The sequence below is a fragment of the Podarcis bocagei genome (assembly GCF_964188305.1).
Source record: "Podarcis bocagei genome assembly, chromosome: 7".
Taxonomy (NCBI): Eukaryota; Metazoa; Chordata; class Lepidosauria; order Squamata; family Lacertidae; genus Podarcis; species Podarcis bocagei.
Window position 1 is genome coordinate 52,537,899 of NC_138132.1, and position 23,862 is coordinate 52,561,760.

Sequence of the window (23,862 nt, forward strand, 5' to 3'; positions counted from 1 at the left end):
ATCATTAATTCATAGATTTTTTTATTATCCCGCTATTATCATCTCACTCCAGAAACATAAACAGGACCACAATCCAGAGTTTACATAAAATTCAAATTTTAATGAACATAAGCAAATTCTGTGTTTCAAGTGTCACGTCAGAGAGGCACTGGGGCTGATCTCTTTTGTATCCTTGGAACAAAGAAATGTCATTTCAAAATAGTGTACAAAGATGCATAAACTTTGCATATATGCAAATTTAGTAATAATTGCTATAATTTAAATAGAAATACAACATATATCCCTCCAGTGGGCACAACTACAACCAGGTGATCTGTGTGCCTGCTCATTCCCCTGCCAGGTGCTAACTGTGGATTCAAGGTGCCTGGCCACATATTTATATTTAAATGAGACTTGGACCAGAAAGTCCTTCAAACCCAGCGGCCCTTCAAATACAGTGGTACCTCAGGTTAAGTACTTAATTCGTTCCGGAGGTCCATACTTAACCTGAAACTGTTCTTAACCTGAAGCACCACTTTAGCTAATGGGGCCTCCTGATGCCACTGCACCGCCGGAGCCCGATTTCTGTTCTTATCCTGAAGCAAAGTTCTTAACCTGAAGCACTATTTCTAAGTTAGCGGAGTGTGTAACCTGAAGCGTATGTAACCCAAGGTACCACTGTAGATGACTGTGCACAGGTCACATGGTCAGCACTTACGAGTCTATAGTATAGCTGTGCCAACCAAACTGTAAAAGATGGCAAGTAAATTCTAATATTAGGCACAGGTCCGATGACGTGGGGAGGGGGGGCAGCAAAACAATATATGATGAGACAACGATGAGGGTGCTGAGTGATTATTATGCTTATTATGGTGCGTTCGTTTTCTCTGCAAACCAAACTCTGCATGTTGAGAACCCCCGAATTGTGATCCTGATCCTCTTGGCTCAACACATAAGACGTCATAGGCAATGTTGCCAAAAAACGTCATCACAGGACGCCAATGACATCAGATCGGACTCCTCCACCCTAACAGCCAGTGACGACGTCAGGGCTCTGCAGCGACGTCAGGTACGCGGGAGCTGCCCTCCTTCCCCGACACCTTCGCCGTCCCACGCATGCCCCGGAACTCGCGTGGCCGCTCCTCGTTTGCACGGGGGACGTCGTTGGCGGACGGACCGGCAGGCCGAAGCACGAACGCCGTCCGTCCGTCTTGATTTGCGGGTGAGAACAAAAGCGGGGGTGGAAGCGGAGGCTGACCCGGAGAAGGGAAGGGGCTTCCGTCTTCTTCTCTGCTGGGGAGTGGAAATAATGACCGGCGGCGGGTGAGAGGAAGGTGTCACTGCTCTTTCCTTCCCCTCTCTGGTCTCTGAAAGTGAAGCGGGGACCTTTCATCTCCACCTCCACGCGCTCCCTCCCCAGCCCAGGCGATGCACCTCCTGTCTCTTCAGGTGCATTAGTTAGCTGACGCCCTGGGCTCCTTCGGGAATATAAATGGAATAAATAAATATTACCCCCTCTACACATAGGGCGTGGGGGCGGGGAGGTAGTAGGGTTTTCCTTTCCCTCACCCTCCATCTTCCAGCACCCTCACTGCTCTTGCCTGACCACATTTTGCAGCTAAAGTCCCCCTCCCTCCACCATTTCTCTCTCCGTTCCAGGAAAAGCTTCATTTGCTTAACCCTTGCAGTTAAATTGCACAGGAACAGGACTTATTTATTTTCTAAACCACATTTTCCTCCAAGGAGCTCAAGATGGCATGCACGCCCCCCCCCCAAAAAAAATAATCCTCACAACAACCCTATGAAGCAGGCTAGGTTTAGAGACAGTGACTGGCTTGAAGTCACTCAAAATGAGCTTCATGGCTAAGCTGGGATTTGGACCCTGTTCTCCCAGGTCCTTTTCCAACCCTCTTAAGTGCTACACTGCACTTGGTTGTGGTAGAGAGAAGTGGCAACCCACAGCCTATCCCTCTGTGTAGGAACTATTTATTTGTCTCTATGGGGGATATCTATTCTGATGGCAGTGCTATCTTTTGTGCTGTGCTTTTGTTTCTATGAAAATGGTAGACCAACAGCAGGGGTACCCCCACTTTCTTGCCTGTTGACCCTCCTTGGGGGTCACATTACTTTTTTACAGCATCATGATCACTGTTTACAATGCAGGTCTTGCCAGTTGCTTATAAAGTAGGATGTACATTTAAAGCACAGCATGGGTAAACTGGAAGAGGAAACTGAATTCCCTTCTCCTGAAGCTTTTGAGACTCCAGTACTGGCAAACTCCCGCAAGAAGTAGTGACAATCACTAACAGGAATGGCTTTAAACGAAAGCAAGGCAAATATTGTCACAGGGATTGTCCAGATGTAATTAGTTTGGGAAATTGATAGAGAATAGGGCTATCAATGGTTGCTAGCTGTGATAGCTATGTTCTATCTCCGGTGTCGAAAACAGTAATGCCTCAGAATACCAGTTGCTGGGAATCACAAGTTGAGAGGGTCATGTTTCCCTCAAGTCCTGCTTGCCCCAGAAACAACTGGACATTGTGAGAGCAAGATGCTGAACTAGATGAGCCTTTGGGAGAGATAAAGTTGCGACCACACTTGGAATGCAGTTCTGGTCTGAAAAGAAGTATCATAGAGCTGGAAAAGATGCAGAAAGGGGCAACCAATAGCTTGAACAACTTGTGTTTAAGAAAAGGTTACAAAATTTTGGATTTTTTAAATAGTTTAGACTGAAGGTGAATATGGGGTCACATGACAGAGGTATGTACAATTATACATGAAGTGGACACAGAGAAGGCTATGTCCCTTCTCATATTACTAGAACCCAAAGGGGTCATCCAGTGAAGTTGAATGTTGGGAGATTCGGGACAGACAAAAAGAAAGATTTTGTCGCACAGTCAAATTATGGAATTTGCTGCACATTCATGGAAGATAAGGCTGTTAATGGCTACTAACCATGATGACTATGTATTGTCCAGTATGAGAGGTGGTATGCCCCTGAGTACCAGTTGCTCAGGAATATGAAGGGAGAATGCAGTTGTACTCATTTTCTGAGTTAGGGCATTTTATTCACCACTGTGAGAACTAGATGGGTCTACATCTGATCTAGTAGAGCTGTTCTATTCTTATTAAAAGGGTGGGAAATTAGCATCATTTCACAACTCTGCTTGTGAGAACAGAAGGTTAATATGTATAAAAGGGTATCTAATGTATGCCAGATTTCCTGAATTTGTGCTGTTTGTGTATATACACAGAAAATCCTTTGATAATTCCATTCCAGTGTAGCAACTCGCACCACAGTATTTTCTGCTGAGAATATGTGTCCTATTATGGATTGGTTCCATGCATGTGGAAGATATATAAGATATACACATTCCCAATTAGCACCCTTGTTAACAGCTCTCTCACACACCTTCAGCAGCAAGAATTTGTCTTGGGGAGGGGGCTTTAAAGTTATAAAGAAGGTGATTTGGTTTTTGCTAACGAACCTCATTGTTAGGTACACACACACACACACCTTTTTAAAGTTGTGCTGCTAGGCTAGGAAGGAATGTGTGAAATGGAAAGAGGGTAAGCTGCTGTCATCGGATGTGTTTTTCCTTCTCCACTGTTGCGTGACACATTTGGTTAAAAGCCCTTCCCACGCAAAATCAGCAGCTTCTTTCAGAGTGGTTTAAAAAGTGGAGAATGTTGAAGCCAAAAAGTTTATGGCTTTTAGCTTAGAGGAAATTAAGGCGGGTGGAGAGAATTAAGCTTGTTGTCAGCGGTTGTGCACATCAATGCGCACAACTTGGCCAAGCTGGGCTTCATATTAAAACCACACCTTGTTCATTAATGCATTGAATCTTGGAAAGTTTTTCCCTTTGAGCTTTTAAATTTAATTGTGAGGTGGCTATAAACAGTCCTATAAATTGCTTCAGTTCCTGTGAGCAGCCCCCCAACATGCCATCTTACACTCTTCCCTTCCACTTGGTTCCTGCTTAAACTTTCAGCTTTATTACATCCTCTGGCTTAGTGTTCCTTACGTGAATGGCCTGGATGCATGAAAACACCTCACATTTTTGCTGTTTTGTGCCAACATTTTCCGCTGGGTTACATCACTACAACAGTACTGCTGAGCCATAATTACCTCCTACCCCAGGGTTTCCCATTCTTAATGTTCAAGATGAAACACATCTCTAGATCCGGCAAGGTCACTTCTCTTGTTGGACCGATGTCTGTTAAACTGAAAACACAGTATACATCATGGCCCATCTTGTATCCTGAAGGGCCAAGTCAGCTTTGAGACCAGAGCACTGGGGTGCATGATATTTTCCTGGCAGCACTTCTGTGATGAGAAATTATTATTCAGTCCTGCAGAATGCTGCATGTTTTTTCTTTACAATAAAGTTGCCATTGGCGGTCTTTGATCTGAAAGGAAACATGTCTTGCAGGGTGATACCATTGCCCTTCTTGTGTGTCTTAAAAATATAAGAAGAGCCTGCTGGATCAGGCCAGTGGCCCATCTATTCCAGCACCCTGTTTTCACAGTGTCCAACTGGATATCCAATGGAAGCCCACAGGCAGGACTGAAGCGCAGCAGCTTTCTCCCTTCCTATGGTCTTTGAGCTGATCTTTTGGTCATGCTCTGCATATTGACTGAGTTTTTTTGTTTCCTTCTCCAGCACCACAGCTAGCCAGGAGGCACCAGAGAAATGTTAGGCTCCTTGTTAATTTCAAATAGGAGCTATCTGGCCAAATGTCTACTTCGCGTCTTATGCCTTCGAGGCTGGGACTCCTCTGGCCTAAGGGCTGCTCACTGCATCTTTAAAGGCCTGCATACTAGCAGGACACCTTGTCGTGGACAGGTTGCTCCTGTCTTCACCAGAGCACTGGCCTTTGGAGATAAAATTGCCATTGTTGACCAACATGGAGAACACTCCTACAAAGACCTGTACGCTCGAAGCCTCCATCTATCCCAGATGATCTGCAAGACTCTCAGGAACTCAGACGGAGACTTGAAGGGTGAACGGATTTCATTTTTGTGCCCCAATGATGCTTCCTATGTAACTGCACAGTGGGCTTCATGGATGAGTGGAGGCACAGCTGTTCCTCTTTACAGAAAACACCCTGTGTCGGAATTGGAGTATTTCATCAAGGACTCTCAAAGTGCTCTCCTTGTTGTAGAGGAAGAGTATGTGGAGAAGATCACCCCTAGTGCTGGGAAACTTGGGGTTCCTGTGCTTTCGCTTCCCAAATCTGGGAGATGTGGTTCAAAAGTGGATGCATCCCTTTTTGAAGCCAGTTGCCCCATTTCAGAGTGGAAGGGCAGGGGTGCCATGATCATTTACACAAGTGGCACAACTGGGAGACCCAAAGGTGTCCTCAGCACCCACCAGAATGTCCAAGCTGTGGTGAGTTTATTCTTCACCTACTCAATAGCAGCTCACTTAGGAACCTGTTTTGTTGTGGATGGGCTTAACTGGGGAACATTAGTAGTAGTAGGAAAAGAGAGGGGTGCCTCTGAGTCTTTGTGGGGTGATGTTTGTTTGTTTGTTTTGTATAATTTATATACTGTTTGATTGTAAAAAAACCAAAAAACCTCTGTTAATCACAGCCATCATCCCTGTGTTTAGGATCAGGAGCAGAGCTCTAGGACAGGTTTAAACACCATCACTCTAATTTTTAAGACACTTCCCAGTACTCTGCTGTATTTCTTCCCCTGCAGAGCAGAGGTGACAGTTCCAGCTTGGAGCAGTTTCTTCTCTTACCCATTTGCGTTGCTACAAGATGACTACAAAGGCATCTTGAAAAGTCTGTTTACTCTTTAGCTGTGTATCCCCAAGGCAGAAAAAATCCATTAGCTCCCTGAGCACAAAAAAAAAGTTAGAAGTTTGGAGTCTTGCTGACTGCCATGGCAGCACAAGGTCTCTGCCTGCAGTGGATAAAATTGTACCTTTAGGGAGGCAAAAACACACAGACCTTGTGGCTTGAGCAAATCAAAGAGCTTGGAGCTCTTTGCTCCATACATGCTCCACAGTCTGTGGGTTTCTGTTGTTTACAGATCATGGTTAAGAAACATGTTTCTTTTCTTTCTCAGCAGTAATAATAATAATAATAATAATAATAATAATAATAATAATAATAATAACAACAACAACAACAAAAACAATAGCAACTAAATTCTAACAGGGTTTTTTTTAAAAAAGCACCAATCACATGCCTGCTTTTTCCATGGCTCATGGTAAAATGGGCTGTTGGCCCTCCTGACAAGGACCTGAACAAAGACCTGCTGTAGAACAGGGCTCAAAGCAGACACACCAGCTGCAGTCTAAATCCTGCCAATTTTTAGTCTAAAGCTCTGTTCAGAGGGGATGGCAAAGAGGTAGCGGGTTGATGCAGAAGGAGATGCCGTAGATGCCCTCTAAACATGTCGGGGTGGATAAACTGTATTTCTAACACACCTTAAAGGTTTGCTCTTCTGTTCTTTTTATGTCTCCCACTGACATTAGTTTAAGCTCTGGGGCCTCACTTTTGAAACAAATGGTGTGCATACTTGTTTGCAGCCTCTACTCCTAATGCTGCTTGTTTGTTTGTTTGTTTAAATATCCTTGCAGATAACTGGGCTGATTAACAAATGGGAGTGGACAAAGGATGACATCATTCTCCATGTTCTGCCTTTGCATCATGTCCACGGGGTGGTCAACAAGCTGCTATGTCCCCTCTGGGTTGGCGCAACATGCATCATGCTTCCTGAGTTCAGCGCAAAGGCGGTAAGTTTCCCAGGGTTGCTGGGCGGGGGGCTGCCACCTGTCTGCTAACCTTTCAGATGAAATGCGGCAAGAGACTGTATATTAGAGTGAGGTTGGGGTGGGTGGGGGTAGGCTTGCTGTAAATAGGCTCTCACAGCAGGTAACAATCTCTTCCAGATGAGCAAAATGGGAGGCCTTTGTAAATTAAAATAAACAAGAACGGGATCTTTTCTTTCAGACTGGAAGTGTGCAATGAATGATAAATATAAGAATTTTGTGGGAGGCTAAAGAAAGTCTTAGTGGTCCAGTATCTTTTGTGTCATAACCTCAAAGGTGCACAGATTGTGGTTCATTGGCCCAAATGTGTTTTGAGTCCATTGTCTCTCTTCATTGGAGTAACTACAGTAATTTGACTTTTCCAACAAATGACCAAAAACATCTTCCCATCACATACCCATCACCTGAGCACCTTTTGAGGTTTCCTTTCTGCATCCCTTCATTTGCTGCCCTCCCATCTTTCCTTTACTGGTAGTTTTTGTGGTCTTCCTTCAGAATGATGTTGTTATTTCATGCTCTGATCGGTTTGGGCCATGTGTCATGTGGTGAGTCCTAAAGACTTCAGAGTTCTTGCTGCCCTAGGTAAGATTGGCTGGTTGTCTCTGGTACTTTGTGCTTTCTGCCTCTGAGGTGTTCTGCAAATGTTGATTCATTCATCCATGCTAAGACTAAGCAGTAGATCTTTTCCTTTGCTCCTAATAGCTTAGCCTTGCCTCATATATACCAGCCCAATTATTACATTTGACTGGAACGGCACAGCTAAGGGTGGCCCATGATATATGCCTGGCTTCTTTAAGATACAGAGGATATGTAGTGCATCTGTGCCTCCGTTGTGGATCTTCTTGCCTGCTGCTACTATCAAGCAAGCACCAGCAGTGCTTAGTTTTCAACACCTGCCCAAGACCATTCTGTTTACACAACCCATTTCTGATGTGCAACTGTGGCTTCAGTTATTGTGTATCACTGTCCAGATGTTGATAAAGCTTTTTTTTTTAATGGTGCTTTACGGATGTGTTACATTCACTGCCAACGTGCTTTTTTCCACTGTGTGGTATATAAGCCAATAAATAAATAAGCAAATAGGGGAGAGGTTTAGCAAAATGGAGACGCCCTTGGAATTTCAAAAGAATAAAGGGCTGCAAAGTCAAACTGCCCTTGCCAGCTCAGGAGCAAGGAAGTTCAGCTAGCATCACTTCTGTGCCTGTGTTTTGCTTCCCTCTGGCTGGAAGTGCAGATATTGCAGCAATTCCACAAAGGGTAGTTGTTCTTTTAACGGTATGGTATAGTTTATTTATCTACTGCTTTAGGGCCCAAAGGCTCCCCAGAGCTATGAACAGCATTAATAAACATTATGAAAGAAATATACACTAGAAATGTATATTTCTCAGAGAGAGAGACAAACAAGTCTGGCTGATCTTCTGCTGGCATGGCCTTCCCTATGCTTTTGATAATTTTCGAGGGAAGAAGTGAGTCCCACCATGTGCTCTTTCTAGCCAGTTCAGTGCCTTGTGGTGATGTGGGGGGGGGCATTAACAGGAAGGACACCCTGTACTGGTTGGCCTCTTTCGCACCCAGAGACGGTTGTCCCTTTGTCACCCATTGCTGTGATGATGGAAACTCTGTGCCAGATGTTGAGATCATGGCTCTGCAAGAGGAGACAGCTTTGATGCGTGCTCTCCATCCCTGGAGACAGCGCCACAGTGGAGCAGATGAAAAGCACGGCAGCAGCCCCTTCATCAGCGCTTGTGATGTGAGATGGTACTGAAGGAGATGAAGAGGCCTGAGCATTTGGCGACGGCATTTACACCAAGGAGCCAAACCCGCTTGGATTATTTAGGAGAGGAAAGGGGTTGTTTTCTTAAAATGATCTGTCTGTCAGGTAGGAATCCAGGTGCTTCTAGGAACAGTGAAAATTTCATTCCTGTTTTCTGAATTCCCAGCCAGAGCTACTGTTGTTCGGAAGAAGGGCATATGAACACCATTCTTAAAGTTATTAGCCAGGCCTCCTCAACCTGATGCCTTCTAAATGTTCTGCTTTGGGTGCCGGGAGGTTGATAAATTCGACAGGCTTAAAAGGAGAGTTGCAAGGGTGGTAAAATGTATGGGACCAAATCCTTTTTAAGGATTGATTGGAGAACTTGGCAATATTAGGCTGATAACCAGCAAGTGCAATCTGCCAGTGTCAGGACTGACGATCTGTGGGAGGTTCAGCTGGCGACCAGGCTAGGAAATAAATTAATAGCCAGGCCAAGCTGGACCCAGGAAATACTATCCTAGCCCAGGCAAAGTCCTACACTGAACTGGAAGCTTGTATAGCCCTTCCTGTTGAGGAAAGCCAATGGCCAGCCTGGGTGGCAGACAACCCCCTGGACCAAGCCAACGAGATTTCTAGCCTATAGCCCTGGTGGTTCATCACATGATGTAGCTGTGTACAGAGCTGTGGGTTCCCCCTTCTAATCACAGGAGCATCAGCTCCTCTGGGTGAGCCCCACTGAAATGTAATCTGCCTCCTTCTAACATGCAAAACAGTTTTAGCAAATGCTGCCTGCCTGCAGTATATTGCACAGACACTTGTTCTAGAACAGGTATGTGTGGGCAGGGGTCCAAGGAGAACATCGGGTGCCATTCAACCATAGGCCTGCACAGAATAGACCCATTGAAGTTAATGGGCATGACTAACTTAGGTTCATTCCCTTACATACTTGAGTTTTTCTGCATCTGCATGTTGCAGCCTGTGTTCTGGTGGGTGGGGAGAGGGAGTCCAAACTGATGTGTGCTGACCGGAGAGCTCAGTGGAGTCTGACAAGCAAGGGCAAGAGAGGGCACCAACTCGAGATGGTTAAGCGATGCCCTCACTTGCCCTGCCTTGGCCCAAGAATGGCTGGCCAGGGACCAGCTGCCTGGCCTGTTCTCTTCCACAAGCTCTCTAGTGCAGTAAAGGCCTTGGGAGGACTTTATGTGCCTTTTTATTTTTGTTTACTTTCCCCCCTGTTTCTCTATCCTTTTTGTGAGCGCCTCCCGAGGGAGCAGGAAAGTGGTTTGATTGACATGACAAAGGAGGTGCAGGAGGGTAAATCGGGCTTTCTTGTGGAGTTTAACACAAGCCGACTTTGAGTTCCAGTCTATTTTCACCAGCTGTTTACAAAGTGCCCTTTTGCTACCGAAATCGGCTCTCGGGAAAGCAGCACAGTTTCAGCGGCGGATTTCGCAGAAGGAGCCTGAGCTTTTCCTTCCGCCTTTTGTATTTCTGTTTCTTTGCACCTCGAGAGAGCAGTCAATTACAGGGTGATATAAAGAAACCCGAATGGCAGCTCAAACACTCGACACGCCGATCAAAACAAAGCCGGGAACCTTTCCTCCAAAGCTACTGCTGCCTCCAGAATCAGCTTTGAGTAATACTGGCAAGGGTTCAGGAAAAACCGCAGCAGTGTGCCCAACCTTTCTAATCACTAACACTTCATTATGTGCAATAAATACTTTATTATTACAGTGTTTATTAGATTACTTAATTCACGACGTGCCTTTACAGTTACACGTACATGTGGCAGCCTGGTTTGGTTGGTCTTTGTGACAATAGGCTCCTCGCAGGGTCAGCGCAGTGGTGCCCTTAGGTCACGAGTCATTGTAGCATCTTTCCCTGTGGCCAGTCTGTGCATCCAAGGGAAACAGCGAGAACAACCCAAGAGACGCTTGTACAGTGGTGCCCCGCAAGACGAAAAACTCGCAAGACGAAAAACTCGCTAGACGAAAGGGTTTTTCGGTTTTTGCGTTGCTTCACTAGACGAATTTCCCTATGGGCTTGCTTCGCAAGACAAAAACGTCTTGCGAGTTTGTTCGCTTTTTTCTTAAAGCCGCTTGAAGAGGCGCAGTTGCGACGGACCGTGCTTCGCAAGACGAAAAACATCGCAAGATGAAAAGACTCGTGGAACGAATTAATTTCGTCTTGCGAGGCACCACTGTAGTGGCTGCTTTCCTCCTCTTCTTTCAGAGAATTTGGCATTAGTGTTTGGTGGGATCCCAGTGGAACTATGCCCTTGTGAGCAGAATATCAGAAATGCTCAAAATCTCCTCCGGCTGGGGTGCTGCACATCTCTTTTAAGCAAAAGTTTATTTGAAGTCAAATAGAAGCAGCAACAGCGACAAACTGCAAGGCCAGAAGGGACCCTGGAAAGCAGGATATCTTGTATATGGGGAACCTTCACAATATGATCATTCAGGCTCCTCTTGAAAGCTTCCAAGGAAGTACATCGGAACATAAGAAGAGGCTGCTGGAGCCTTTCAAATTCAGCATCCTCTTCTCGCAGTGGCCAGCCAGATGCCTATGGGAAGCCAGCAAGCAGGTCCTGAGCACAACAGCGATCTCTGCACCTGGTATCCAGAGGTTTACTTCCTCCAACAGAATAAATCTGGTGCTAATGCATTATTATTGTGTCAGTAATATGTTGCAGAATACACCTGTGGTAAAACACCAGACTGGAGGGGTCCTCCTCCTGGGATTGGACCCTCCGGGTGAACACTGCCGGCTGGTTGGTTGGGGCTTGCCTCTTCCTTTCTGCACTTGTTCTAACAGCTTCCTTTGGGTGCTCCAGTTCCTGTTCCTGAATCTCACCTCCCGAGTCCCTTATTCCTGGCCTTGCAGGAACCTTGGTACAATGGTGGGATATGCCTGTGGGAAAGGCGGCAATCCCTACCATCCTTCACGTGCTCTCCCCACCCTCAGGGACTGCCCTACAGTCACTACAGGGAACCAGGTGTGCAAATTACTTAGCTCCTGCCTGTCCTCTATGGCTGAGGAAGGACCAGTTTGGGTTTCGAATGCACCAGCTGTATGGACTGCATAATGGGTAAATGGAATCCCAGGGCATATTTCATGGCATATGACTGGGGCAAAAACCCTGGCTCTGGGAAACAAGTCTCTTTTATGAAGGAGGGAGTTTCCCAATCCTATATTTCCTGGAGAAAGTTGGTGGTGGTTTCATCCCTTCACTTTCTTTAAATCTCATTCTCTACCCTCCACCCCCCTACCCCATCTGAAAGGGGACACTGGCAAGAGCATAGAAGGGGCACATCAGCATTGAACAGTTTATACTGGATCCTTTTTCACAATCCTCAGCTTGGGGAACGGGTGAAAGAAAAAGTTATATCTTTTTTTCCTTCTTGCCAGATCTGCCATTTGTCCTCAGCATCTGTTGCAGAGTAATGCCTTTTGAAGTGTGAGGGGGGGGAGAGAGAGAGAGAGAAGCAGGAGGGAGGGAGATGATGAGGAGAAGAAGAAGAAAGGAAACTGGAGCCTGTCATATTTTGTTAGATTCCTGGGTCCTGGGGAAAGTGTTTGCTCCTTTCAGCATGCCCGCAGCGTAGCGAGGGTTTAAAAGCTGTAGCCTGGGATGCTCAGGGAACAGCAGAGCCTGCAGATGAATAAGTGATTAAAACAGAATCATGCAGAGCACACAAACAGTTGGAGGGTATCACAAACAGCAAGAGCTCAGGCCGCTTTTGGAAGAAGGAGGTTTTTGCTTCCCCCTCTGTGCTGAAAACCTTTTGCCTTAGCCGAGGAGTCAGGGGAGACTCAATGGGCAGGGGTGGTGAAAGAATTGCTAGGTTGCACCAGATCCTTGGTCCACCTATCTCAGCATTCTGCCTTCACAACAGCAGCCAGGTAGATTCCTGCAGGAAGCTCCCAAGCCAGCCATAGCAGGGTGGTATCCCTGCCCTGTCATTTGTACCTGGTATACAGTAGCAACCTGTCGGGATTTGATCAACCAGGTGGGGGGAGTCTGAACAGAAGTTGGCAGCGACTGAACAGGCAGATGCAGTCTTGTCACCTAGAACTTAGCAATGCCTTTGTGGATGGGAGCAGAGCCATCCACCCCAATGGAGCAATCTCATATTCCCACAAAGCAAGAGAGCATTGCGAGTGAGCATGCCATGCCTCGTCTTTAAAAGCTTGGTGTTGCCCCCGTTCGTTTCAGAACTCCTTTTCCTGCTCCTGAAATCCTGAATCATGACTCCTGGGACCTGTATCTGCTGCTGAGCTTGTACCGTTACTTTCCTGAATAAAGATCTCTTACTTAGATGCGGGTGGCGCTGTGGTCTAAACCACTGAGCCTAGGGCTTGCCGATTGGAAGGTCGGCAGTTCGAATCCCTGCAATGGGGTAAGCTCCTGTTGTTCGGTCCCAGCTCCTGCCCACCTAGCAGTTCGAAAGCACGTCAGGTGCAAGTAGATAAATAGGTACCACTCTGGCAGGAAGGTAAACAGCATTTCTGTGTGCTGCTCTGGTTCGCCAGAAGCAGCTTAGTCATGCTGGCTACATGACTTGGAAGTTGTCTGTGGACAAACACCGTCTCCCTTGGCCTATAGAGCGACCGGACCTAACGGTCAGGGGTACCTTTACCTTTTCCTTTACTTACAAGTAAGAGCCTCTGTCTGCGTGTGTTAGGCAAGAGCCAGGGCACCTGCCTCTGAGCCCAGCAGCTGTGTGTTTGGCTGTTATGACAAGAGAGAGATGGGGAACATCTGGCCCTCCAGACAACACTGGACTACAACTCCGATCAGCCCCAGCCAGCATAGCCAATGGTCAGTGATTATGGGAGTTGCAGAAGAGAAATATCCACAGGTTCCCCATATCTGAATTAAAGTGAACTTTGCTCTCCATGTATTCACCAAAACCAGAGGTTGGGAACCTGCGACCCTCCAGATGTTGAACTCCAACTACAGTGCTCTCTGGCCATTTGCTGTGTTGTCTTGGGTGGGTATATGAAAGTCCAACAATGCCTAGAGGGCAACAGGTTTCCCCACCCCTTATCTGAACCCTTTTAAAACCATTTGGGTTAACTGCTCTTCTAACACCATGTTGCAGTGAGTTCCATAAGTTAACTATACATTGGGGTTAGAAGGGCCAAACGCTGAATCCAACTTCAAGGCTGGATTCTTGAGGCATCTCTCCCCACCAAAATCCATTAGCAGAGAATGGCAATAAAGTGTTTGTGTAGCAGTGGGATAAAGACAGCATTAGGTGACTCAAGGGTAGGGATGGGCAAATATGTCACTTTTAGTTACTTGTTTCTCAATTTTAAGTTCAGTTCTTCACGTTTCTCCATTGGTCATGAACATTCAGTTTTGGGCAAGTTTTTTCTTTCTTGTCTGAACACGTTAGGTGCAATTCTTCCCAATATATACATTTTTGCAAAGCAGTTTCCCCTACTGAATCTGTGTGTGTTATTTTCACCAATAAGTGCATTTATACACAAACTTTACTGTGGCGTGTGCATTTTTATACGCATTACTTGGGTGGAGAGCTCCATTGCAGAATTTGGAAAAGTGCAAATTTCAAAGGATAAAATGTGAATTTTTAGATGTGAACTGAATCAGATTTCTCCCCCCATTCTTGCTCAAGGGAACCAAGTTCAAAAAGCAAGTCTCTGCACAAGTTTTTATCCCACAAAGCAGAACACCACCAAGTAGCACTATTCAGTTGGACATATTTTGTCATGAAGATGCTCAGCTATCTGGATCAGACTGAAAGCTTTAGAGAAGCTGGGGGTGGGTTGGGGTGTGGAGAGAAGCCTGGCAGCATTTTATTTATTTCTTTGCAGGCGATGTAACCAGCACCCTGTCAGTCAAGACTGAAACACAAAGCTGCCTTGGAGATCAAAAGAAAAGTAAAGGGATGATTTAACATGCATTAGAAGATTGTTACTTGTGAAAAGGCCCCTTTTCCCTTTTCTTGGTAGCAACATGAATTGATACGCCAATTTGCATTTGGTTCACCAAAGAGGCCCTTGTGGATTGCATATAGATACAGTTATCTGTTTAGGGCAGGGAGGTTGGGGTTCCATCTTTGGTTTTTGTTTTTATTTAATTGGAAATCTGATTTGAGAATTAGAAACACTCCAAAGGGAAAACTGGGCAGGGGGGCTGTTTAGATGAGAGAGCATGAGAGAAAAGATTGAATGGAAACCATGATATATTTCTCAGGAATTTCTGTATTAACTTGTGCTGTTGTGCACCTTTGTGTGTTTGTACCAGGGATCAAATCTTTTTTAAAAAATATTTATATTTTATTAAGGTGATTTCAGTTAAAAGAAATAAAGTGATACAGAAAAAAAGAAGGGAAAGTTGGAAGGAAAGCAACAAAAACAATATGTATAAAAGTGAAAATATGCACACACAAAAAGCAATATACGATATTCCCATACATTCATGTATAAATTGGTATAGTGTTATTGTCCTAGTGCTTATGTAAATGTTAATAGCCTACTACATTTAGTATAAACTCATTCCGAATGTTATAGTATTTATCTATACAGAGTCTTCACCTGTAATCAGTCCGTTCATAAATTGCCAGTGATGTCATATCATCAATCCATTGATTGAAGGGTATCATATCTTTATTTTTCCAATTCCTCAATTTCAATCTCTTGGCCACCATTAGGGCACGGGAAATCCATTTCCGTTTTCCTGTTGATAATTTCCATACTGCAGGTATATAGTTCAATAAAATATTCTCTGATGTAAGGTTTAACTTTTTCTGCACAGTCATAGTTACACAGTCCAGCACTTTCTCACAAAACCTGTTAAGTAAAGAACACTGTACAAGTATGTGTTTCAGAGAGGCATTGTCTAAGCCACATCTCCAACACAGATTTCTTAGCTAACCCTTTTTTATACAACCGTAAAGGAGTCCAATAAACTCTGAATATTATTTTCTGTTGTATTAGTCTTAATTTTAAATCTAATGACACCTTAGGTATTGAAGCTAATACATTTTCCCACTGTCTGGGTAATAATGAAAGTTCCAATTCTTTATTCCAATCATCTCTTGCAGTCTGCATATTGAACTTGTGTATTGTTAATAGATAACTATAGAAAGTCATTTGCTGGCTTTTTATTTTTGAATTGAGTTGTCCAATTGCTCCAGTCTCTCAGGTATCTCGGAAGCTGAAAGAGCTGGTGGCCCAAACATACTTGTAGATGTTGTAATTGAAGATATTGCCATTGGGCTGCATCTGATAGATGATATTTTTGTCTTAAAATAGCAGAAGCATAAAATTCATCTTCCCCATCTATCAGTTGGTCCAATGTCGATACACTTGCTTCCATCCAATTTTTTCATATCACCATCTTTTTTGCAATTCTTAGTATGGGGTTTCCCCACAAAGTAAGTTTAGCATGTGAAAATGGATCAAATTTGTTTTTATTAATCAATATATTCTGTTTTTCTAAGTGATTTAATTGTTTCCAGACTCACCTGGGATTTCATATATTTTGATCCTCGTATTGTTCAACCAACCAAAGGTGCTATGTACATATATTCTAGGGTTGCGCACATCAGAAAATTAGGGCCAACAGTGGGATTCCAATATAGCCAATCAGAAGCCGTGCTTTGGTTTTTGACCTTTTGGAAGTCAAACAGACTTCTGGAACGGGTTCGACTTCCAGAACCCCTGTGGTTCTCAGAAGGGGTGGTGAGCCTCATGGACCTGCAGCTAGTTTCTTCATGGCCACTTCCTCCCAGGCATCGTAAGGAAGGTCTCCACAGATGCCTCTGAATGCCAGTTGCTGGGAGCCACAAGTGGGAAGAGAGCTGTAGCGCTCGGGTCCTGCTTTCAGACTTACCGTAAGCATATGGTTGGCCACTGTGAGAACAGGGTGATGGACTAGATGGGCCATTGACCTGACCCAGAAGGCTCTTCTTTTGTTCAGAGCACCCTCTAGATGTGGGAGTCATCTTTCTTGGATGTACTAGAAGGCATTTCTGTGGCTCAAAGAGCTGATGGACAGAGCTGGCGTCAGAAGAAGGGAATTTGGTTTAGGAAAGAGAGTGGCTTGGTCACCTTCAGTCATATCATGCCTTCCTTCCCTGTTGTATGCACCTCTTTGTGCCTGAGTATGCTGAGCTGGCGGGGGGGCGGGGGCGGGGAGGGAAGCACCATGGTGTCATGAATTGTTAGAGAATACATTTGTCAGCAATGGGGCAGGAGCCGGGAAGAAGGGGAGGAGGAGGAAGGTTACCATAACAGAACAGGCAAGGGCCGTCTCGTTATTTATTTATGGGGTTTCTCCCTCTTGCTTGGCAGCACTGAGGGAGACAAGCAACAGCATTGGGGGCACACTAGCCAAGGTTAAATATTCATTTCACGACTTGGTCTCCCGATGCTCTCGAGGCTGGCTGCTCAGTCAAGCCCAAAGACCCCAGAGTCAGCTTAGCCAGATGTGGGAGTCTGACCCACTTTGTGCCTGTTGTGGGGCACTGCGGGTGAGCAAGATGTTTCTTTCCCCCTTTTTGGATGTGAAGTGGCTATTTGTCATTCTCTGAGTTTGATCCCAAAAGAGCTTAGGTATGGCTGATCAGGTTCTCCTCTCAGTGCCACTCACTCTGCTTCTGCCTGGTCCTTTTGAGTCCTCTTCTCAGCTACAGGGGGATGGAAAAAGCTTTCCTAACAGGCTGATACCCTATGGTGCCAGTGCTTCGCATGTGCCCTGGGTTCTGGTGCATTTCCAGACCCAATCCAAAATGCCAATTTTATTTATTTATTAATATTTTATTAGATTTTCTTCCAACCATTAAAAAGTGAAAATCACCATAACAGAAACAATAACAAACACACGCACAAAACTATATGCCAGTTTTAACCTTGAAAGCTCCAAATGACCTGGAGCAGGATTCCCACACATTCAACCGGGATAAAGGAGACATAGAGACCCTTGCAGGAAGCATTGTTTAGCTTTGTTGGGTTGCCTTTACAATTGGCTTTTCTGTTTCCTTGTTCCAGGTCTGGGAGGCATTTCTGAAACCCCAAGCTCCCCGGGTGAATGTCTTCATGGCAGTGCCCACCATTTATGCCAAGCTGATGGAGCACTATGACAAGCATTTCCGACAGCCTCACGTCCAAGATTTCATTCATGCTGTCTGCCGGGAAAATATCAGGTAGGTGGTCCTACCTGAGCCAAAGCCACAGCCATGTTTCTTCTCCCTCTTCCCCTGACTTGAATTTAGTTGCATAATGGTAACTTTTTATCCCTTCCTAGGTACCCACCCTATCCCAGAAATGGGCTAATTTATTCTATATTGAGAGGCTGGTATTGGTTTGTTGCAGTTGAAAGGAAGGCTCTCTGCATGTGCTTAAGGTCACCTCCAGCCCCTCTGAATGCACAGAGGACAATCAGCATCAACACATGCTCAAATCCCAGATCTGACACTGATGGGTTCTGCCTTGAATTAAGCATGTAGGCCGTTCCTTCAGTTTAGCAAAGGCACACTACCTTTGCTGGAGGGTGGGTGATGTTCATATCATGGGCAAGGGGGCAGTTCCAACAGCAGGCAGATCACCTTGATTTCAAGTTGGAAATGAGGGTGAAATCATGGGAGGAGATGTTCCGATTAGCAGACTCCTTTCTTCATCTCATTTTTTCCAATCTTAAATTCAGTTCTCCACATCTTTTTCAGTTTGTGATTTTTTTAAAAAATGCATCATCATGAACATTCATCAGTGTTTTAGTAAGAATTTCTCATAATGTACACATTTCTATGCAATGCACATTTTTGCAGTGCTGTTTTCCCAAAATAATGCTATTTTCACTAATATATGGGGGGTTTTATCGACACTTTACCCCAGTATATACACTTTTGTACACATTACATGGCTGGAGAACTGCATTGCAAAATGCGGAAAAATGCAGATGTTTCAGTTCTCACGTACAGTTTAGGAAAGTGTGTATTAGGTAGATTTGCCTTTAAATGTGAACTAATTAAAATTCTTCCATGGCCCATGCCAGGCGCTTTCTGAGAGCTGTGGGAAAGGGTAGTCCAGGGACCCATGGAGCTGCTGTGCTAATTGCAGAATCTGATTTCCTAGATTCCAATGGGCACTTCTTTTGGCCCCCACTCTGAAGCTCCCCAAGGAGGTTTGCAATTGTGCAGTGAATTAAAGTTCCCAACCCAGATGATTTCCTTCTTTCGGAAGGAGGCTTTCAGAAGGCTGAACCAGGCACCTGGCAGGGGATACTTCATGGACAGGATATTCTGCTTCTGGGGCGGATGTTGAGCTACATGGTCGCCTTCCAATCTGGTGGCGCTGAGCCTATGACTCTGTACAGCTTGCCCTCCGAGAGACAAGAGCCAGGGATCCAGCTTATTCTCCAGGCTAACCTCCTACTATCTTGTTAAAAACCATCTGTCATGTCTCTGCTCTCGGTTTGGGTTCCAAGATGTAGATGCAAAGCCCTTTTTCTGTTCTGGCAGGTGCCCAACCCTCATCGTGCTGTCACCACTTTGCAGCAGCAAATGCCGCCCTGTTTTCTTCTCTGCTTGTGGGGCGATTGCCAGGGAACGTCTTGCTCCGGGGCAAGACTGACCCTAGAGAGTAGCCTGTCCAGTACGTTTTGCTTTCCTGGTGGCTGTCTCATGTAGGTGTTTTTTCTCAGTTACATTTTGTCCAGAGGCTGTTCCTGTGCTCACGGGGGACCAGCACTTCTTGCAACCTGTATTGCATTTGCAGGAAACCAGGTCCATTACTTAGTTACGCAGAAGTTTTGGGGGAAGGGCCCAAAGAGGCAAACATGGATATTCTAAACTGTAGGCCGAGATTCACATTTAAAACGTTAATATCACAGAATGCAAGCCAACTGATTTCCCATCCTGATCACCGCAGATCAATTCTTCAATTAACCAGCAGCCCACCACAGATCACTCCAGATCAGTTTCTCTTCCATTCATTTACCCCAACTTAATTTCCCAACAGATCCTGCTCCAAATCAATTCAATTCCTTTTCAATTACCCCCATTCATTATTTCTACCAAAGTCATCTTAAATTGTTTTTTTCTCACCACCCCCAGTTAATATCCTACTCAGTTACCCACCCAGACATGTCCATCCTGTCTGAATCCATCCTAAGGTGTAAGGGAGTGGCAGCATGATGCTGAGTTCCCCTTTTCTAGGCAGTGCTGCTGAAAGCAGAATCCGGCAGGCCGTTGCACTTGGTTCTAAATAGATATTGAATGGCTGTGGCAATAATCCTGCTCTGCAGTTGTCAAGCCTCTTAACTCTCGCTGGCATCCCTCCTTGCAGACTGATGGTGTCAGGGTCTGCAGCCCTCCCAGTCCCTATCCTGGAGAGGTGGAAGAGCATCACTGGGCACACGCTGTTGGAGAGATATGGGATGACGGAGGTTGGGATGGCGCTTTCAAACCCACTCCATGGCCCTCGTATCCCAGGTAAGAATCTAGCGAGGGCTGCAAGCTGTCCTACGATGATTAAAGTGCTTTAGGTGCTGTATGTTTGGAGAAAAAGGGGGAGGTGCTTTCAGATCAGGACTGTACTAAGAGTCTGTTTTGGGAGGTAAACCCTCGTCCCTTTAAATCCACAAATAAGGATGCTACTCCTGTTTAAATGTGTATATCAGGACTGGGAAAGCCTGTGGCTCACCTGATGTTGTTGGACTCCAGCTCACATAATCCCTGACATATGAGCTGTGCTGTCTGGAGCCAACAGGAGTTGGAGTTCAACAGCATTGGAGGACCATAGGTTTCCCATCCTTGCAGTAGATGAACAGGCAAGAGACTGAGACTAAGCGACTTCTCCAAGGCCACACTGTGAGTCTGAGGCAGAGGTATGACCTCCCAGGTGCTCATTCAGCTCTCTCCCCATTGCATCAGAGTCTATCTGTCTATCTATCATCTATCTATCTATCTATCTATCTATCTATCTATCTATCTATCTATCATCTATGATAGATGATAGATAGATAGATAGATAGATGATAGATAGATAGATAGATAATCTATCTATCTATCATCTATCTATCTATCTATCTATCATCTATTTTATTTACTTCTGGAGGCCCAGTTTAGATGGTGTGGAGGTCGCAAACTTATAGGATATCCCAGCCTCTCTCCCACAACCTGGTGTCCCGCCAGCTGTCTTGGAGTAAAACTCCATCAACGCCTGCCATCACAGCTGATCTGGCTGGTTCTGATGGGAGCTGTCGAAAGCACTAGTGGGCCACAAGGTTGGGGAAGCCTGGCCTGACCTGTTGTATTGCTTATTCCCAGCTGGAGCAGAACTCTGTTGCCCCTTTAGACATAAGAACGTAAGAAGAGCCCTGCTGATCTGGCTAATGACCCACAAGTGGGACCCAAGCTCAACAGCACGCCCCACCCCAGTGGTTTCAGCAAGTGGTATTCAGAAGCATACTACCTCCACCATGGAGGCAGAGCATAGCCGTCAGGGCTAGTAGCCATTGGCAGCTTTCATGAATTTGTCAGATGGCTTTAAAAGAGGATTCAACAAATTTGGTAGCCATCACTGCCTCATTTGGGAGTGCATTCCGTAGTTTAACTATGTGCTGAGCTCTTTGGTTTTCCCGGAAAATTCAGCTTCATTGGATGTCCACAAGTTCTAGTGCTATGAGAGAAGGACAAAAACTTTTCTCTATCTGCTTTCTCCATGCCATGTATAATTTTTATATGCTTCTATAAATTTTCCTCCTGCTCTTCTGTGAACTGAAAAACCTCAAATGCTGCAGCCCAGGCCAGCAAAACTCTCATCCTCAAACACATCTTCAGCTTATGTGTGCGGATATTGCTCCCCGGAGACTCTTTCAGCCACCGTGTCATAGCAGACCGAAAGAACAGGGTTTCTTTAGAACTGCCCAGCGGAGGTGGCGAAAGGCAGCATCCTGGGCCCTGTGATTGCAGCTTTTCAGGCTTAAGGTGTTAAGCAGCAGTGGCACGATCAAAGTGCTCCAGCGCCATGACGCTCTTCCAGCGCTGTGTTCGGTAGTAGGATGCATGCCAAGAATCTCCCTAGAGACAAAGATGAAAAAGGAGCGAGATGCTGAGGTTGACACAACACAGACAAAAGAGAATAATTAGAACAACCAAAAGCTTCAGGACTGGACAGCTGGCACTGCGGGGTATGGAGTCGTCAGGCAGCATGAGAAAACGTATTGCCAAGTCAGTTCCCAGGGAGCCTCACCATGGGGGCAAACCTGCGCAAGGCCGGACTTCTGAACTCCATACTAAAAGAACAACTCCAGTGAGTCTCTGTTTGGAAGGAGCATGAGCAGATAGAGGAAACCTGTGGCCTGTGCCCTTGAATAACCTCTCACCTGGCTGACAACTGGGTGCCCAGATGTGTACAGGGTGTCTCATTCATTCCAAAGGCAGGTATACAGCTCTGCACATGCAAAGGAATGTTCCCCACAGATCTGCTTTCTCTGTTGGAATGACAGGGGAAGCTGTTGTGTGCAGGCAGATCTGCCTGTGTCTTCTGCTGCCAGGACTCATACCCCTGCCCAGTTTTTCACATGTAACATACATGTGCAATATATTTTTCATCCCAAGTTTATTTTAGAGCGCTGGCAAAATTGGGGGGTGGGTTTCCCCTCTCCTCCTGCCGCCTTTGCAATTTGCAGAGGCATTTACACCCCAGCCTCCCTCTCCACTGCCTCCCAGTTGTCTCCTTTCCACCCTCCACCCCTAGCTCCAGGGACCATGTCCTGTCATCTGCAGAGCCCTGACACTTCTGTTCTCAAGGTGCTGAGATCTAAAAGTATAGGAGAGGTTCTGTCCAAAAGAAGAGGAGATGAAAGATTTGGAGATAAGCGCTTTGCTCGTACATGGTTAAAACCCTGCTTAAAATGCTTCTGTTTTCTGCAGTGTGCACACACTCTTTCTCTCTCTCCTCCTCTCTCTCTCTTATCCCCCCGGTGTTGTTACTGTGAAGGGAGATGAATAATTCATGGCCAGCGAATGCCTCACTGGGCCTAATCACCACTTTAATTGGAGGTTTAGATCAGAGGCGGCTAATAGCTCCTACAGCGGGGACTCCATAGATTGTTGACAGGGAGAGTGCTGAGAGCCTTATCGTTGGCCTGTTTCAATTCTCCGAGGACACCACCACACATAACAGCATCCAGGTCCCCTGATACCAAAGGACACAGACCGCAGGGCCAATTAAATTTATCAGGGAAGAACTGACAACTAACTTAAACAGGGGTGGGGGGAGAACTGGTGGAGGGCTAATAGGGTTGCTCCCTTCTCTGACGGCTGCCTGTCTTGGGTTGCCGGGGCTGATGCTTAGCTTGGCAGGCAGCTTGCCAAAAGTCCAGGAGCTCACAAACTAAAAGGGGACAGGCGCAGAGACCTCTCCCCTGGTTATATGGTGAGATTCCGGGCAAGAATCAGAAGAGGCCAAGGCTGCTTAAAAAACAGCAACAACCAAAACATCTCTCCATCTGCATAGGATTGAATCTTCCTTTCTCTTCTTCCACTCCCACCCCCTGGCCATCTTTGCCTGGCATCACCGGGGAGCCGAATTGGACCCTCTGTTACCCATACAGACTTAATTTTTATATGTCACTCGGCCCCGAGGAGCGCGAGTCATTGTCTTTGCACGAAGACTTTAATTGCACTGTCGTGCTGGTATCGCTATAATTAACGTTGTCAGCGTTTCCCAGCCTTTTATAGACCTCTGCTTTCAAAGGTTTGTCATTTTGGGTTGGGAGGGGAGAAAAAACATAGACCCTTTCTGGAAAGAGTGTGATAAGTCAGCTCTCAGCGGGTAGCTTTTTCCTTTTAAAATATATCTATACATTGAGTTTATTTTGGCAATATAGGGACTGAATTAAAGTATGGGAGACTTGCGGTTGGTTTTCCTCTGCACGAGAGGGGGGATTGTTGCATAGTCTGAGTACAGAGACCTCCCTATCTTTGCAATAATTAAATTGCTGTCATGTCTTCAGAGTGCATGCAGTGGTTGTGAATCAGGCACACATGTACAGCTCACTCAGGAAGATGCACCATCCATTGTTTCCATCTTTTGTAAATTGGTGTTGGAGGAATCTCTGTCAAAACACTGCAGTGCCTTCATGTCCTGGGTGCGGGTGGCTGGAGTTCTTTCATTTCTGATTGATGTAGCAGCTTCAAAGCCAATTGTCAATAGGTTAGTCAAAGGGCAAGTTTGAAATGGTCGTTCTCTTCAGAGGCAGCCACAAAAAAGCTGCTGTTGGGCCAGCACTCTCCACTCCGGTCTTCTGGATGCAACTGGTGACACCCCAATAGGGATGTTGGAGCTCACATTCTACCAGTT

General features: G+C 45.6%; 1 protein-coding gene across 5 annotated transcripts in view; it reads left to right on the forward strand.

The window, feature by feature from the left end:
• Positions 1–802: 802 nt before the first annotated feature.
• Positions 803–23,862, forward strand: part of ACSF3 (acyl-CoA synthetase family member 3) — a 67,267-nt gene continuing 44,207 nt past the window's right edge. For 2 of the 5 annotated variants that reach the window (XR_014009932.1, XM_081201202.1), the window contains exons 1-5: positions 1,079–1,201; positions 4,644–5,372; positions 6,576–6,731; positions 17,545–17,699; positions 19,840–19,985. Coding sequence is in view for 4 of the 5 variants with exons in the window: in XM_081201202.1 (XP_081057328.1) it covers positions 4,674–5,372; positions 6,576–6,731; positions 17,545–17,699; positions 19,840–19,985 (1,156 nt within the window). In the remaining variant the exon portion in view is untranslated. Of the gene's footprint in view, positions 1,202–1,222; positions 1,429–4,643; positions 5,373–6,575; positions 6,732–17,544; positions 17,700–19,839; positions 19,986–23,862 lie in introns of those variants that run through there. The other 3 variants (XM_081201203.1, XM_081201204.1, XM_081201205.1) reach the window with 3 other exon arrangements.